This window comes from Trachypithecus francoisi, unplaced genomic scaffold (assembly GCF_009764315.1).
Source record: "Trachypithecus francoisi isolate TF-2019V2 unplaced genomic scaffold, Tfra_2.0 Lachesis_group4, whole genome shotgun sequence".
NCBI lineage: Eukaryota > Metazoa > Chordata > Mammalia > Primates > Cercopithecidae > Trachypithecus > Trachypithecus francoisi.
In genome coordinates, this window is record NW_022681469.1 from 150,938,480 (window position 1) to 150,953,290 (window position 14,811).

The following is a 14,811-nucleotide window of genomic DNA, read 5'->3' on the forward strand; positions in this document are numbered from 1 at the left end:
AGCCTCCGGTCATCAAATAGCAAAACCCAAAACAACAGCAGACGATATCTTCCAAGTGTCTGCTCAGGACACGGCTTCAGCCCTCTGTGGTCCCCTCTCCCTGGGGGCTCTGAGGCCTTTGGGATTCTTGTCAAGCTCCTTCAAGAGCCTGCAAGGACTTAACCGTGAGTAGCTAGCCCGTTGATGGACAAAAGCCAGGTGACAGGCAGGGAGCAGGGAGGAGTGAGGGTAGAAAAGATAGAAACTCCCATATCCATTCCATCCATGTCTCTTTTCTGAAGGCGAATGGACCGGGGAGAGTGGCAGCATTGACCCTTGAAACCCCCATCTGGGGGACTTCCCTACCGAAAAGAGGTCCCTGAGGCTGATCTGGTTTTTGGACTTTCAGAGTCCAGGGGAGGGAAGTTATGTGCCAAAAAGGACCAGGCCAGGTAGGCACAGTGGCTCACACCTGTAATCCCAGCACTTTGGGAGGGCAAGGTGGGAGGGTCACTTGAGGTCAGGAGTTCAAGACCAGCCTGGCTAATATGGTGGAACCCCATATCTACTAAAAATACCAAAATTAACTGGGTATGGTGGCTCATGCCTGTAGTCCTAGCTACTCAGGAGGCTGAGGCAGGAGAATCGCTTGAACCCAGAAAGCAGAAGTTGCCGTGAGCTAAGATCTTGCCACAGCACTCCAGTCTGGGTGACAGAGCGAGATTCTGTCTAAAAAAAGGACTGGGCTGCCTACTCCCATGTGGGAACCCTGTCCACAGGGGTCTTGGGAAAAGTGTGAGGGTTGGGTGGGGCAGTAGACAGAGGCACTAAGTTGGCCCCAGTCAGAGCTGGAGCTGGGGCAAGATAACCACCTCCTCAGCACCCCAGGAAAGGTGAGTGTAGCCACAACTTGGCCAAGTTGGCTGTGCCAAGGACTGGAGCCTTAGGCCTAGGCTGGCATCTCATAGGGGGTTCCAGGTGTACTTTCTGCTCATGGAGGGCTGGGGGAGAGGACAGAACTGGCACTACCCAGCTTTGGGAGGTGATGAGGCACAGATGCCCATTGTGAGGACTTAGAAGGACTTACCAGCAAATGGGCTTGTTTTTATGGGAAAGAGACAGTCCCAGGCTCCACCAAGTTGCTGATGGGGCAAGCAGAGAAGGCCTGTGCGTGAGCAGCCCAGATGCCTGGCACCAGCAGAGGGTACTTGTTATTCTAAACCTTCCTCTGGTAACCAGGCACCCAGTAGTGGGGCCACCAGGATTTCTGGAACAGCCTGCCCAATCCTGGAGGCAGCCAGAGCTGCTGCTTGGCTGGTCAGCACATTGGCTCCTTTGAGAGGCCAGGCCTTCTTAGGCCCAGAAGCAGTGGGGAAAAGGGGGTTGGAAGCAGCTTTGGCCCTGCTGAGTGGCAGGTTGGGCCTGTTTTCTATCTGCCCTTTTCCCTGTTGGTAAATGATATTTTCTGCATTCCTCAAATCCTGCATCTGATTTTGTTTTGTTTTGTCCCGGTTTTTTGTTTTGTTTTGTTTTTGAGATGGAGTCTCACTATGTTGCCCAGACTGGAGTGCAATGGCACAATCTTGGCTCACTGCAAGCAACGTGTCCCGGGTTCATGCCATTCTCCTGCCTCAGCCTCCCGAGTAGCTGGGACTACAGGTGCCCACTACCACGCCCAGCTAATGTTTTGTATTTTTTAGTAGAGACGAGGTTTCACCGTGTTAGCCAGGATGGTCTCAATCTCCTGACCTCGTGATCCTCCCACCTCGGCCTCCCAGAGTGCTGGGATTACAGGCATGAGCCACCGTGCCCGGCCTGTTTTGTTTTGTTTTTTGAGGCAGAGTCTCACTCACTCCGTCACCTAGGCTGGAGTGCAGTGGTGTGATCTCAGCTCACTGCAACCTCCACCTCCTGGGTTCAAGTGATCCTCCTGCCTCAGCCTCCCAAGTAACTGGGACCACAGGTCCGAGAGCCATCATGCCTGGCTAATTTTTGTATTTTTTGTAGAGATAGGGTTTTGCTATGTAGCCCAGGCTGGTCTCGAACCTCAAGTGATCTGCCCACCTCAGCCTCCCAAAGTGCTGGGATAACAGGTGTGAGCCATCATGCCAGGCTCATCTGAAGCAGGAGCTGAGTTCCCTGGTAGGAGCCTCCATGTTCCTGACGCAAGGCGGGGTAGCTCAGCGCCTCTGTGTCCAGGCCTGAGTGCCCTGTATTGCCTCTATGCTGCAGCAGGACCACTCAGGGCTCACTGGCCATTGTTAGCTAGGACATGGGGCATTCTGCCAGCAGGACCCTGAGCACCAAAGGGGTACCTGCCCAACCATTGACTTACATTCAAGGAATAGCCCCTGCCAGACACCCGCACTGGGTATGGGGGGCAGAGACAGCTAGGACATCCTAGAGGTGACAGTCTAGCGGGGGAGGTGAGAGCATACACTGGTGAGTGACACCAGAGGTAGGGACCGGGATGGACCCACCCAGCTCTCCATCCCTCAGAGCACCCAGCATAGTGGTTGGCGAAGAGTGGGTGTTCAGTGTCTGCAGAATGGAGATGTAATGAATGAGTGAGTGAGTGAGTGATTATGAAAGTCCCAGTTATGGATAGAATACATGAGGAAGGGCCCGGTGCAGTGGCTCATGCCTGTAATCTCAGCACTTTGGGAGGCCAAGGTGTGTGGATCATTTGCGGTCAGGAGTTCGAGACCATCCTGGCCAACATGGTGAAACCCCATCTCGACTAAAAATACAAAAATTAGCCAGGCATAGTGGTGCGTGTCTGTAATCCCAGCTACTCTGGAGGCTGAGGCAGGAGAATTGCTTGAACCCGGGAAGGGGAGGTTGCAGTGAACCAAGATCACACCACTGCACTCCAGCCTGGGTGACAGACCGAGACTCCATCTCCACACACACACACACACACACACACACACACACACACAAAACATGAGGAAGGAGCAGTGGGATGGAGTGCAGGAAACCTGTCCTAGAAGGGGGTGTGTTTTCAGGAAGCACAGTCACAAGGGGAGATAAGGAGAGGCTACAGGAGTGGCCTATTAAAAAGGAAATTGTGGCCAGGTCCAGTGGTAGCTCATGCCTATAATCCCATCTCTTTGGGAGGCTGAGGCGGGAAGAATGCTTGAGGCCAGGAGTTTGAGACTAGCTTGGGCAACATAGGGAGACCCCGTCTCTACAAAAAACTTAAATATTAGAGCTGGGCGTAGTGGTTCACGCCTGTAATCCCAGCACTTTGGGAGACCAAGGCGGTCAGATCACCTGAGGTCAGGAGTTCGACACCAGCCTGGCCAACATGGTGAAATCCTGTCTACTAAAAACAGAAAAAATTAGCCAGGCGTAGTGGTAGGTGCCTGTAATTCCACCTACTTGGGAGGCTGAGGCAGGAGAATCGCTTGAACATGGGAGGTGGAGGTTGCAGTGAGCCGAGAGCCAAGATTGCACCACTGTACTCCAGCCTGGGGGGTACTTTAGTCCCATCTACTCAGGCGGCTGGGGGTGAGGATCACTTGAGCCCAGGTGGTTGAGGCAGCAGTGAGCTATAATCGTACTACTGCACTCCAGCCTGGGTAACAGAGCAAGACCCCATCTCTACAAAGAATTTATTTTTTTTGAGCCGGAGTCTGGCTGTGTTGCCCAGGCTGGAGTGCAGTGACGTGATCTCCGCTCACTGCAATGTCTGCCTCCTAGGTTCAAGTGATTCTCCTGCCTCAGCCTCCCAAATAGCTGAGACTACAAGCGTGTGCCACTGCACCCAGCTAATTTTTGTATTTCTAGTAGAGATGGGGTTTCACCATGTTGGCCAGGCTGGTCTTGAAATCCTGGCCTCAAGTGATCTATCTGCCTCAGCTTCCCAAAGTGCTGGGATTATAGGTGTGAGCCACCATGCCCGGCCTCAATTCACAAACATTTATTTGGAACATTCACTATAGGCCAGTGTGGTGCCAGATATAAGGATGAATGAGAAACAGTTCCAGGCCCCAAGGAGAACACCCCCTGGGTCAGGAAGGCTGACAGCTTCTTTCTGTTCCCCTCTCAGAGCCACTCAGAGTTCCCCTGCTGAAGATCTGAGCATGACCCGGGATGAGGCACTGCCAGACTCTCATTCTGCACAGGACTTCTATGAGAATTATGAGCCCAAAGAGATCCTGGGCAGGTAAGGCCCAAGCTTTCCCCACGAAGTGCTGTCCTAGGATCCAGCAGGCCCTGTAGGCTACAGCCAGCTCCGCTCCACCCCGAGTACCGACCCCACTTTCATCCCCAAAGCGCTGTTCTCTTGGAGAAACCCTTGGTTTGGGGTCCTGCCCTCCTGAAGCCAGGAAAGATAAGAGAAACCTCTCCCAGCCAAAAGTTCCCAGGGGTAGGTGCAATGGCTCACACCTGTAATCCCAGCACTTTGGGAGGCTGAGGTGGGAGGATTGCTTGAGGCCAAGAGTGCAAGATCAGCCTGGGCAACATAGCAAGACTCCGTATCTTTTTTTTTTTTCTTAAGATAGGGTCTTGCCTGTAGTCCAGGTTGGAGTACAGTGGCATGATCTTGACTCACTACAGTCTTTGCCTCCTAGGCTCAAGTGATCCTCCCAACTCAGCCTCCCTAGTAGCTGGGACAACAGGTATGTGCCACCAGGTCTGGCTAACCATCTCTATTTAAAAAAAAAAAGCGAGGGGCTGCCGGGCACAGTGGCTCATGCCTGCAATCCCAGCACTTTGGGAGGCCAAGGCAGGAGGATCACCTGAGATCAGGAGTTTGAGACCAGCCTGGCCAACATAGTGAAACCCTGTCTCCAGTAAAAATACAAAAATTAGCTCTGTGTGGTGGCAGGCGCCTGTAGTCCCAGCTACTCAGGAGGCTGAGGCAGGAGAATTGCTTGAACCCGGGAGGTGGAGGTTGCAGTGAGCCAGGATTGTGCCACTGTACTCCAGTCTGGGCAACAGAGTGAGCCTCTCTCTCTCAAAAAAAAAAAAAAAAAAGAGCACTGAACTAGGAGTTACACGGCCTGCGAGCAGGCTTGATACTCACCAGCTCTGGGCAAATCACCTGACTGTGCCTGTATTTATTCATCCACCATTTCCAAAAGCTCAGAGGAACTTGGGGGAAAGTGTAAATCTATTGACAAGGGCAGGACATCTCTGCTGCAGCCTTGAATCTGGGACTCCCCATGGGGTGAGGGGCCCCCCGAGGTCATTTGTCCTCTGCACTCCCAGGGGCATTAGCAGTGTGGTCAGGCGATGCATCCACAAGCCCACGAGCCAGGAGTACGCAGTGAAGGTTATCGATGTCACCGGTGGAGGCAGCTTCAGCCCCGAGGAGGTGCGAGAGCTGCGAGAAGCCACGCTGAAGGAGGTGGATATCCTGCGCAAGGTCTCAGGGCACCCCAACATCAGTGAGTGATGACCCCAAGTCACATGGCGGGGTGCGCCCCTGTGATTCTGCCCTGACAGCCCAAGCCAGGGAGTGTGGCCCCACCACACAGCCAGCTAGAACCACCCAGGCTCAAGGCTCCCAGCTCCACCCTCACTGCTCTGACAGAAGGGGTCCCAGACTGGGATGGATGCAGGCAGGGGAATGGGGGTTTGATGTCCCCGGGCTGAATTAGCCAGGCGTGCTGATGCATGCCTGTAATCCCAGCCACTCAGGAGGCTGAGGCAGGAGCATCACTCGAGCCCGGTAGTTTGAAGCTGCAGTGAGTTATGATTGCACTATTACACTCTAGCCTAGGTGACACAGTGAGATCCTGTCTCTAATGATAATAATAATAATAAAGTCCCTGGGCCTGCCCATACCCTGGGTTGATGTCCTTTGAGCACCCTCCTGATTCCCCTGTCAGCTTTTGAAGTTAGCCCACAGCAGCCTCGGTCCCTGACCCCTGTGCCCCGGCTGCCCCTACCTGGGCTCCCCTGCTACTTGAGACAAGCTAGCCATTTCCATTTCAGTACAGCTGAAGGACACTTATGAGACCAACACTTTCTTCTTCTTGGTGTTTGACCTGTAAGTACCCAGCCCTGGAGCAAGCCACACCTGAGAGAACCTCGACTGTCAACTGTCATCCGCTCCCCAACCCCAGGGCTGCCTGGAGACCACAGCCAGCTCCTGAGCTGAGGATGCCAAATACAATCACGGTGTTTAGACAGATCAGCCCCTGGGGTCCGGCTGCTGGGTTTGGAAACCTGGGTTCACCACTTGTGGGCTGGATCATTTCTTTAAATCTCGGTTTTCTCATCAGTATTATGGGAGTGATGATAGCACAGTGAGTGGCATAGTGTGAATGCTAATAATTACTAGCCTCAGGCCAGGCACAGTGGCTCACAACTGTAATCCCAGCACTTTGGGAGTCTGAGGCTGGAGAATTGCTTGAACCCAGGAGGTGGAGGTTGAAGTGAGCCAAGATCGTGCCATTGAACTCCAGCCTGGGTTACAAGAGCAAAACTCTGTCTCAAAAACAAAAACAGAACAAAACAAAAAAAAACCCAAAACTCTTGGCCTCATGCGATTCTCTCACCTCAGTCTCCCAAAGTGCCGGGATTACAGGCATAAGCTACCACGCAATTGTTCTATTTTATTATTGGCTGTTAATCTCTGTGCCTAATTTATAAACTTTATCTTAGTATGTACATATAGGAAAAACATAGTAAGTATAGACTTCAGTGCTATCCATGGTTTCAGGCATCCACTGGGGGTCTTGGAACATATCCCCTGCAGATAAAGAGGGAGAACTGTAGACATATATAAAGTAGAACAAGGGTTAGCAAGAGACAGGGGCTTCCTTAGACCGAGTGGTCAGGAAGGCATGTCCAGGAAGTGACCCAAGCAGAGGATGGCAGGATGTAAGGTCGGTCAGCACCAAAGACCAGGTCCTGCAGGCATTTTAGCCATGGTAAGGAGTCTGGAAGGTCAAGACTGGGCGGCTGACGTGATCTGATTTATTTATTTTTTTTTTTGAGACAGAGTTTTGCTCTTGTTGCCCAGGCTGGAGTGCAGTGGTGTGATCTCGGCTCACTGCAACTTCTGTCTCCCGGGTTCAAGCGATTCTCCTGCCTCAGCCTCCCAGGTAGCTGGGATTACAGGTACCCACAAACCACCATGCCCAGCAAATGTTTTATGTGTATACTTTTTTAGTAGAGACAAGGTTTCGCCATGTTGGCCAGTCTGGTCTCGAACTCCTGACCTCAAGTGATTCATCTGCCTCGGCCTCCCAAAGTGCTGGGATTACAGGCGTGAGCCACCGTGCCCAGCCTGACTTCCTTTTGAAAAGATCTCACTGACTATCTAGGGATGACTGTAATGAGGTGGGATTGGAAAAAGGGAGGCCAGCAGTATCGAGGAGAGAGGCAGGTGGTAGAGGTTGCACCTGGGGTGTGGTCCAAAGGTCAATATCATTATCACCATCACCACCATCATCATGCCCCTACTTCTGCATCAATAGGATTAGTAAGATGAGCCCGTTATTGCTAAGCATCAAACGTGAACACCACAAAGTACTCTGTGAAATATGGATTCCAGACTTATCGGCCAGGCACAGTGCCTCTCACCTGTAATCTCAACACTTTGGGAGGCCGAGGTGGAAGGATTGCTTGAGGCCAGGAGTTTGAGACCAGCCTGGGCAACAACGCGAGACCCCATCTCTACAAAAAAATGTAAAATTAAGGCCGGGTTCACCCCTGTAATCCCAGTACTTTGGGAGGCTGAGGCAGACGGATCAGATGAAGCCGGGAGTTTGAGACCAGCCTGGGCAACATGGCGAAACCCCATCTTTACAAAAAACAAAAATTAGCCCAGCATGGTGACGGATATCTGTGATCCCAGTCACTCAGGAGGCTGAGGCACAAGAATGGCTTGAACCCAGAAAGCAGAGGTTGCAGTTAGCTGAGATTGAGCCACCGCACTCCAGCTTGGGCAACAGAGGGAGACTTTCTCAGACCCCTCCAGACTCACCAGCAGCAGCTGTCTTGACTCTGCTCTGTGGCACTGTCCTGTATAGCCCTTGGGGGCAGCTCAGATGTCTTTAACCTTTGAAGAAGTTGCTGTGGGAAGCTATTTTTAATGCTGCCCTGAGGAGCCCTCCAGGGTATAACTAGATGGTTCTAGCAGAGAGTTCTTTCTAGATCATCCCAGGAGGTAAGAAGATTGAACCTCAATTCTTAATCCCGTAATTGGCAAACTTTGCACCTGCAACTCTTGCACAGCCAATTCTTCCCATTTGTTTCCTGGGAAAAAATCGGGATACTCAGCTGGGTGTCGTGGCTCAATGCCTGTAATCCCAGCACCTTGGGAGGCTGAGGCGGGTGATCACCTGAGGTCAGGAGTTCAAGACCAGCCTGGGTAACATGGCAAAACCCTGCCTCTACTAAAAATACAAAAACTAGCTAGGTGTGGTGGGCACCTGTAATCCCAGCTCCTCAGGAGGCTGAGGCAGGAGAATCCCTTGAACCTGGGAGGCGGAAGTTGCAGTGAGCCGAGATTGCGTCATTGCACTCCAGCCTGGGGCAAAACTCCATGGCGGGGGTGGGAATAATCGGGATACTCATGTCCTTCTGATCTGGGTCTCGGCTCCTGGGCCAGTGGTTCATGGTCCTCTCTTTCAGCCTCCAGCCATCATTTAGGCCCCGATACATCCCAGTCCACACTGTCACTTCCGCAGATGGGAGAACCCCCACACTGAAACAATGGAGATGGAACAGAAATGGCACTTGGGCTGGGGCTCCCCCAAATCCACCTACTTCAGGGCCCAGGGCTGGGAGAGGTACTGCTCACAGAGCCACCAGCTCAGGGCCCATTGCGTCCCTGGTCACTTCTAGCCATCCTGGCCTGGAACTAGGGTAATCGGAACCTGGGGAGAGGACTTAGCTGAAGAAATGCCCACCCCATGAAATGGTGGGAAAAACTTTTCCAGGGGAAAAATTAAGTCGGGGAGAAACCTAGGCCATCTCTGTTCCTCGGAGGGTTGATGAGAGTCTGAGCCCCTGACATGGGCCACTTCTCTCCAGCCTCCTTTGCTTTTCTCCCGGTTCTTCCAGAACACTTCTCTCCTCACTTCCCCGGTTTCTCTCCCCAGACTGTGGTTCTCCACGGGGAGTGGCCCACTTAGCTTCTAGAGGTATCAGGGCGGAAGGCAGCTCTCTGGGAGCAGGGTAAGGAGGGTGGTGGTCTTGGGACCGATCCAGCTATCAACCGTCTGTTTCCACAGGATGAAGAGAGGGGAGCTCTTTGACTACCTCACTGAGAAGGTCACTTTGAGTGAGAAGGAAACCAGGTGAGCGTCCCTTTGCCCCCTCTCCGCTCCCTCCCACTTGGCCTAGGGCCACACGCATTGGGGCCTCAGGGGAGGCAGGGCGTGCAGGTGTCTGGGCTGGGCGTGTGTGCTGCTCCGTTGCAGTGTGGCTGAAATGTGAGCTGTGTCTCCCTGCCTGTCGCCTGACTCTGCGCAGAGGAAGAGTGACAAGTGTGTGCCCCACCCTAGAAAGATCATGCGAGCTCTGCTGGAGGTGATCTGCGCCTTGCACAAACTCAACATTGTGCACCGGGACCTGAAGCCCGAGAACATCCTCTTGGATGACAACATGAACATCAAGCTCACAGACTTTGGCTTTTCCTGCCAGCTGGAGCCAGGAGAGAGGCTGCGAGGTCTGGTAACATGGACTCGGCCCACGTCCGGGCCTCGGGCGCTCCATCAACCCTCCGCGGAATAGAGATGGCCTGGGTTTCTCCCCTAACTTAATTGTTCCCCAGAATAAAAATTCCACCATTTCAAGGGGTAGGAATTTTTTTTTTTTCTTTTTTTTTTTTTTCCCCCGAGATGGAGTCTTACTCTGTCACCCAGGCTGGAGTGCAATGGCGCAATCTCGACTCACTGCAACTTCTGCCTCCCGAGTTCAAGCGATTCTCCTGCCTCAGCCTCCTGAGTAGCTGGGATTACAGGCACGCGTCACAACGCCCTGCTAATTTTTGTATTTTTAGTAGAGACAGGGTTTTACCATGTTGGTCAGGCTGGTCTCGAACTCCTGACCTTGTGATCCACCCGCCTCGGACTCCCAAAGTGCTGGGACTACAGGCGTGAGCCACCATGCCCGGCAGGGCTAGACATTTCTTCAGTTAAGTCCTTTCCTAGGTTCCCATTACCCTTGTTCCAGGCCAGGATGGCCCTAAGCTGGTGGCCCTGTGGGCAGTACCCCGCCCTGCCCTGGGCCCTGAAGTTGGTGGATATTGGGGGAGTCCCAGCCTAAGCTCCATTTCTATTCCATCTCCATTGTCTCTTTGAACTTCCTCTTTTCTTTTCTTTTTTTTTTTCGTTTGAGACAGAGTCTCATTCTGTTGCCCAGGCTGGAGTGAAGTGGGATGATCTCAGCTCACTGCAACCTCCGCCTTCCAGGTTCAAGCGATTCTCCTGCCTCAGCCTCCTGAGTGGCTGGAACTATAGGCATGTGCCACCACACCTGGCTAATTTTTGTATTTTTAGTAGAGACGGAGTTTTACCATGTTGGCCAGGCTGGTCTCGAACTCCTGGCCTCAGGTGAGCTGCCTGCCTTGGCCTCCCAAATTGCTAGGATTATAAAAATGAGTCACTGCAGCCGGCCTGGACTTCCTCTTCTGAGTGCCCTGCTGATCTGTCTTGATGATGACTGTTCCTGCAGAGGTCTGCGGGACCCCCAGTTACCTGGCCCCTGAGATTATCGAGTGCTCCATGAATGAGGACCACCCGGGCTATGGGAAGGAGGTGGACATGTGAGTGCACCGAGGAAGGAGGATCACCTGCCTGGGCTGGGCGAGGGAGGGAGCCAGCAGGGCTGGGTTGGTGCCCCTGGCGCTGGGTAAGTGGCCCTGGGCCCTCACACGTCCAGGTGGAGCACTGGCGTCATCATGTACACACTGCTGGCCGGCTCCCCGCCCTTCTGGCACCGGAAGCAGATGCTGATGCTGAGGATGATCATGAGTGGCAACTACCAGTTTGGCTCACCCGAGTGGGATGATTACTCGGACACTGTGAAGGACCTGGTAAGAGGCCAGGCCAACTGGCTCCTGGGCTCAGGACTGCGATGCCAGGCTCCCCTGCCCGGGGAGGCCCCGCCTCTCCTGACATGCTGGAGGGGACCTGCCTTGATGTTCTCGGTTCCCCTCTCCTCCCCTCCCAGGTCTCCCGATTCCTGGTGGTGCAACCCCAGAACCGCTACACAGCGGAAGAGGCCTTGGCACACCCCTTCTTCCAGCAGTACGTGGTGGAGGAAGTGCGGCACTTCAGTCCCCGGGGGAAGTTCAAGGTATGAAGAGTCCTGACCCAGACCCGCCTCTAAGTGCAAACCTCTAAGCCCTCTCCTCTCCCAGGGGTCCTTACACCCTGTGGGTTTCCAGAGTACCCACCCCACCCCTCCCAGCCACCCTGTGATGGCTTCAGAGATGGCAGGTGTCAGCCCACTGGCTCCTCCCTGCGGATGCTGGCCAAGTGGGAAGTGGAGGACACTAGGAGGGTCCCGCAGAAGGTACCCAAGGCTTCGTGGCAGAGCCTAGAGCGTCCCTGTGCTGGAGGGGCAGGGCCTGGCATGGGGTTGCTGCAGCCCAGCTTCTCCACCTGGCCCTGCAGGTGATCGCTGTTACTGTGCTGGCTTCAGTGCGTATCTACTACCAGTACCGCCGAGTGAAGCCGGTGACCCGGGAGATCGTCATCCGAGACCCCTATGCCCTCCGGCCTCTGCGCCGGCTCATCGACGCCTACGCTTTCCGAATCTATGGCCACTGGGTGAAGAAGGGGCAGCAGCAGAACCGGGCTGCCCTTTTCGAGAACACACCCAAGGCCGTGCTCCTCTCCCTGGCCGAGGAGGACTACTGAGGGCCTGGCCAGTCAGGGAGGGCTGGGGCGCAGGTGGGGAGGGGAAGTCACGGAAATATAAGTCCAAGGGGTGAGATGTGTGCAGTCCTCTGCAGAAGGAGCACTTGGCCTTGGCTAGGAACCCCTGGAGCTGAGGCCATGATCTCCTCTCAAAGGCTGTGCACAAGGGAAGCAGTGTTCCCACCACAGAGCAATACCTGCAGGCTGGGGCAGGCCCTGGGTGGGCAGAGATCACAGGTGGCCTGAGAACCAGGAACCCCCTGCTCCTCCACTTCCTGGATGAGCCACCATCTCTGTTTCTCTTTAGGGAAGGCCCAGAGTTACTGACACTTGGGCCCTCTTAGGGTCCCAAGGTGAGAATCAAAGACACAGAAATGTCTGAGATACACAATCACAGGAGATTTTATTGACCCCATGACATCCAGTGACAGTGTGGGAGCAGGCTACTCTCCAGGGACATATTTTTGGAGGCATATGGAGAAGGGGGCCCAGGCGAGGTGGCTCACACCTGTAATCCCAGCACTTTGGGAGGCCGAGGTGGGAGGATCGCTTGAGGCCAGGAGTTTGAGACCACCCTGGGCAACATAGTGAGATCCTATCACTACAAAAGTTCAAAAACTTAGCCAGGCCTGGTGGTGCACACTTAGTAGTCCCAGCTACTCGGGAGGCTGAGGTGGGAGAATTTCTTGGGCCCAGGAGTTCAAGACTGCAGTGAGCAGTGATCACCACTGCACTTTAGCCTGGGCAACAGAGCAAGACCCTGTCTCAAAAAAAAAAAAAAAAAAAAAGAATGGGAAGCTTCTGATATTTGTCTTTCTGGAGTACTATTTGCTTTGTGATTCCCACAATGCACCGCTTCACCTAATACATCATTTGGTTCTCCCAGACCCTTTTAGGACTGAACTGTGCTTTAAATAGTTACATGTCTGCCTGTTACACAGTGGAAACTAGTTTCCTTCTAAAGAGGGACACAAAACCACAGATGAGGCCACCAAGAAAGCATTCTCCTTCCACAGCAATTGGCTGAGAAAACAGAACAAGGGAAATTCTGCCTTGAAGAAACAATGTCAGCTTCCTGAATCATCCAGGGAGAAAGAGAATAGATTTTAAAATGCTCAACAAATGGCCTTTCAGAGCCCTCTGTTCCAATTGTTTGCTTATTTGCCCGTGTCAATAATACTTGGCCTCTAAGAGAAACACCTGGCTCCCAGCCACCTTCAACATGTTGGGCCCCTTCTCCAAAACACAGGAGGCTGAGTCCTCTCCTGCCCTGGTGAGAGGCGCCTGCCAGAGGGATGGGAGACAGAGAAGGGGAAGTTCTTTCCTGAGGCTGAAGCTCCCGAGCTTGGAATTGGGCTGTTTGCAACATGGCCAGGGAATGACAGTGACCCTGGAGGGCTTTTCTCCTTGTCACCACCCAGCTGCTTATAGCTCCCCTGGCAGCCGGCCTGCGTCTGCAGCACAGCGGAAACCGAGGTTGTCTGAGGCTGAATCTGGAGTGTTGCCCATCCTGCCAGCAGAGAAGGGGAGAGAGGAAGGACACATCCTGAGAAAGAGTCCTGGGGGCTGATCCATCTTCCCCGCCTCACCCGCAGGGCTCGCCATGATCAGGGAGCCTGAGGGCTGGTGAGGGCATGGTCTGGAAGGAAGCCTGTGCCAGTCCTGGGAGAAGGGGAACAAGAAGGGGCTTTGGGACAAAAGGGGCCTTGCCAGAGTAGGGGGAGGGACAGTGGCCCCAAGAGACAGCACTGGAGGGCAGAAAAGACAGTGACTAACTTCTGTGTTAGCAGTTGAGAACAGCTCAGTAGAGAAAACCTGTCCGCAAGCTATGAGAATATTGTGGCCACGTGCGGTGGCTCACGCCTGTAATCTTAGCATTCTGGGAGGCCAAGGCGGGCTGATTGCTTAGTCCAGGAGTATGAGACAAACCTAGGCAACATGGCAAAAACCCATCTCTACAAAAATTAGCCGGGCATAGTGGTGCATGCCTGTAGTCCCAGATACTTGAGGAGCTGAGGTGGGAGAATCGCTAGAGCCTGGCAGTTTGAGGCTGCAGTGAGCTGAGACTGTGCCACTGCACTCCATCCAGCCTGGACAACAGAGCAAGACTCTGTCTCAAAAAAAAAAAAAAATTTTTCATGTGCCCACCAGTCTGAAGAGTCAGTAAGTCTATGACCACCACTAATGACCTACTGGTGTGGTCATTCTACTTCCCTCCCTTTGCCTACCTAGTGGTAAGGAACAGAGGAAAAACCCCATAAATAAGATGCCACACACAGTCTCCCTGGGTACCAAGAGCTGGCAGGAGAGTCACAAGGTGTCCTGGGCCCCTTTGCTTTTCATAGCAAGTGCTGCTGGCTTTCTTTTCTGTACCCACAACTGGGCACAGGCTCAGGGAGGTGCTGGGACCAGCTCACTGCACACAGACGGTTGGTGGTATGAAGGTTGGGGCACTCTGGGACCGGGATTCAGACCTCAGTCCCAGCTACTAAGCCGCGCGTTGCCTGGGACAAAGTCCCTCACCTGGTGGTGACCCGGGCCCGGTGATTGGCAGAGCCGTCAGCTGTGTCGATCCACGACGCCCCCCGGAGGACACGCATGTCCTGCTCAGCGGCCTGGTACGGTGATGCTGTCCACTCCCACACGTTGCCCAGGAGGTCATAGAGCCCTGCAGCCCCACCGGCGGGTCAGGCCAGGCTGGGACCCGCGGACCACCCTGCCTACCCTCTGAGGTCCTGGGGCCAACTCGGGGAAGGGAGGTGCTTCCCTCTGCCTCCTCTCTAGACACGATGGTCCCAGCAGCCAGTTCGTGGGCATGGACACAAGCCCAAGAGAGCTCTTACCATAGTTGTTCTGGGCGGGGAAAGCATTCACTGGGGAGACTCCATGGAAGCCATCCTCAGCTTTGTCGCCCTTGGGGAACCTTCCCTGATAGGAGAAAGGCAGGGTAAAAGATTTACCACCTGTCCCAAGCCAGGTCCTCATGCCTATCCAGAGG

General features: G+C 53.9%; 2 protein-coding genes across 13 annotated transcripts in view; one reads left to right on the forward strand and one right to left on the reverse strand.

Moving 5' to 3' along the window:
- LOC117073532 (phosphorylase b kinase gamma catalytic chain, skeletal muscle/heart isoform) lies at nucleotides 1-12,929 on the forward strand. Of its 4 annotated transcripts, XM_033194567.1 has the most exons (11): nucleotides 31-164; nucleotides 4,034-4,150; nucleotides 5,200-5,378; nucleotides 5,929-5,983; nucleotides 8,634-8,735; nucleotides 9,180-9,245; nucleotides 9,453-9,616; nucleotides 10,624-10,714; nucleotides 10,831-10,984; nucleotides 11,122-11,247; nucleotides 11,568-12,929. In XM_033194567.1, the coding sequence occupies exons 2-11, from the start codon at nucleotides 4,068-4,070 to the stop codon at nucleotides 11,811-11,813; spliced, it is 1,266 nt and encodes a 421-aa protein (XP_033050458.1). In that variant the 5' UTR covers nucleotides 31-164; nucleotides 4,034-4,067; the 3' UTR covers nucleotides 11,814-12,929. The 4 variants fall into 4 exon arrangements, with proteins under 4 accessions (XP_033050454.1, XP_033050458.1, XP_033050455.1 ...); XM_033194563.1 differs by lacking the exon at nucleotides 8,634-8,735 and having other exon boundaries at nucleotides 1-164; XM_033194564.1 differs by lacking the exon at nucleotides 8,634-8,735 and having other exon boundaries at nucleotides 5,200-5,338; nucleotides 5,934-5,983.
- The window catches only part of LOC117073533 (inactive C-alpha-formylglycine-generating enzyme 2), a 16,007-nt gene continuing 13,386 nt past the window's right edge, over nucleotides 12,191-14,811 (reverse strand). For 4 of the 9 annotated variants that reach the window (XM_033194578.1, XM_033194574.1, XM_033194572.1 and 1 more), the window contains 3 exons: nucleotides 14,657-14,741; nucleotides 14,337-14,481; nucleotides 12,198-13,323 (listed from right to left, as the gene is read on the reverse strand). In XM_033194578.1, coding sequence (XP_033050469.1) covers nucleotides 13,239-13,323; nucleotides 14,337-14,481; nucleotides 14,657-14,741 — 315 coding nt within the window. In that variant the 3' untranslated portion in view covers nucleotides 12,198-13,238. Of the gene's footprint in view, nucleotides 13,324-14,336; nucleotides 14,482-14,656; nucleotides 14,742-14,811 lie in introns of all 9 variants that reach the window. The other 5 variants (XM_033194575.1, XM_033194571.1, XM_033194568.1 and 2 more) reach the window with 2 other exon arrangements.

Bases quoted from the DNA above. Each gene is read 5' to 3' on its own strand.
- LOC117073532 (XM_033194567.1), top strand. From the start codon at position 4,068: ATGACCCGGGATGAGGCACTGCCAGACTCTCATTCTGCACAGGACTTC. The intron at 5,984-8,633 runs GTAAGTACCCAG...TCACTTCCGCAG, and splicing joins TTCTTCTTGGTGTTTGACCT to ATGGGAGAACCCCCACACTG. The intron at 9,617-10,623 runs GTCTGGTAACAT...CTGTTCCTGCAG, and splicing joins GCCAGGAGAGAGGCTGCGAG to AGGTCTGCGGGACCCCCAGT.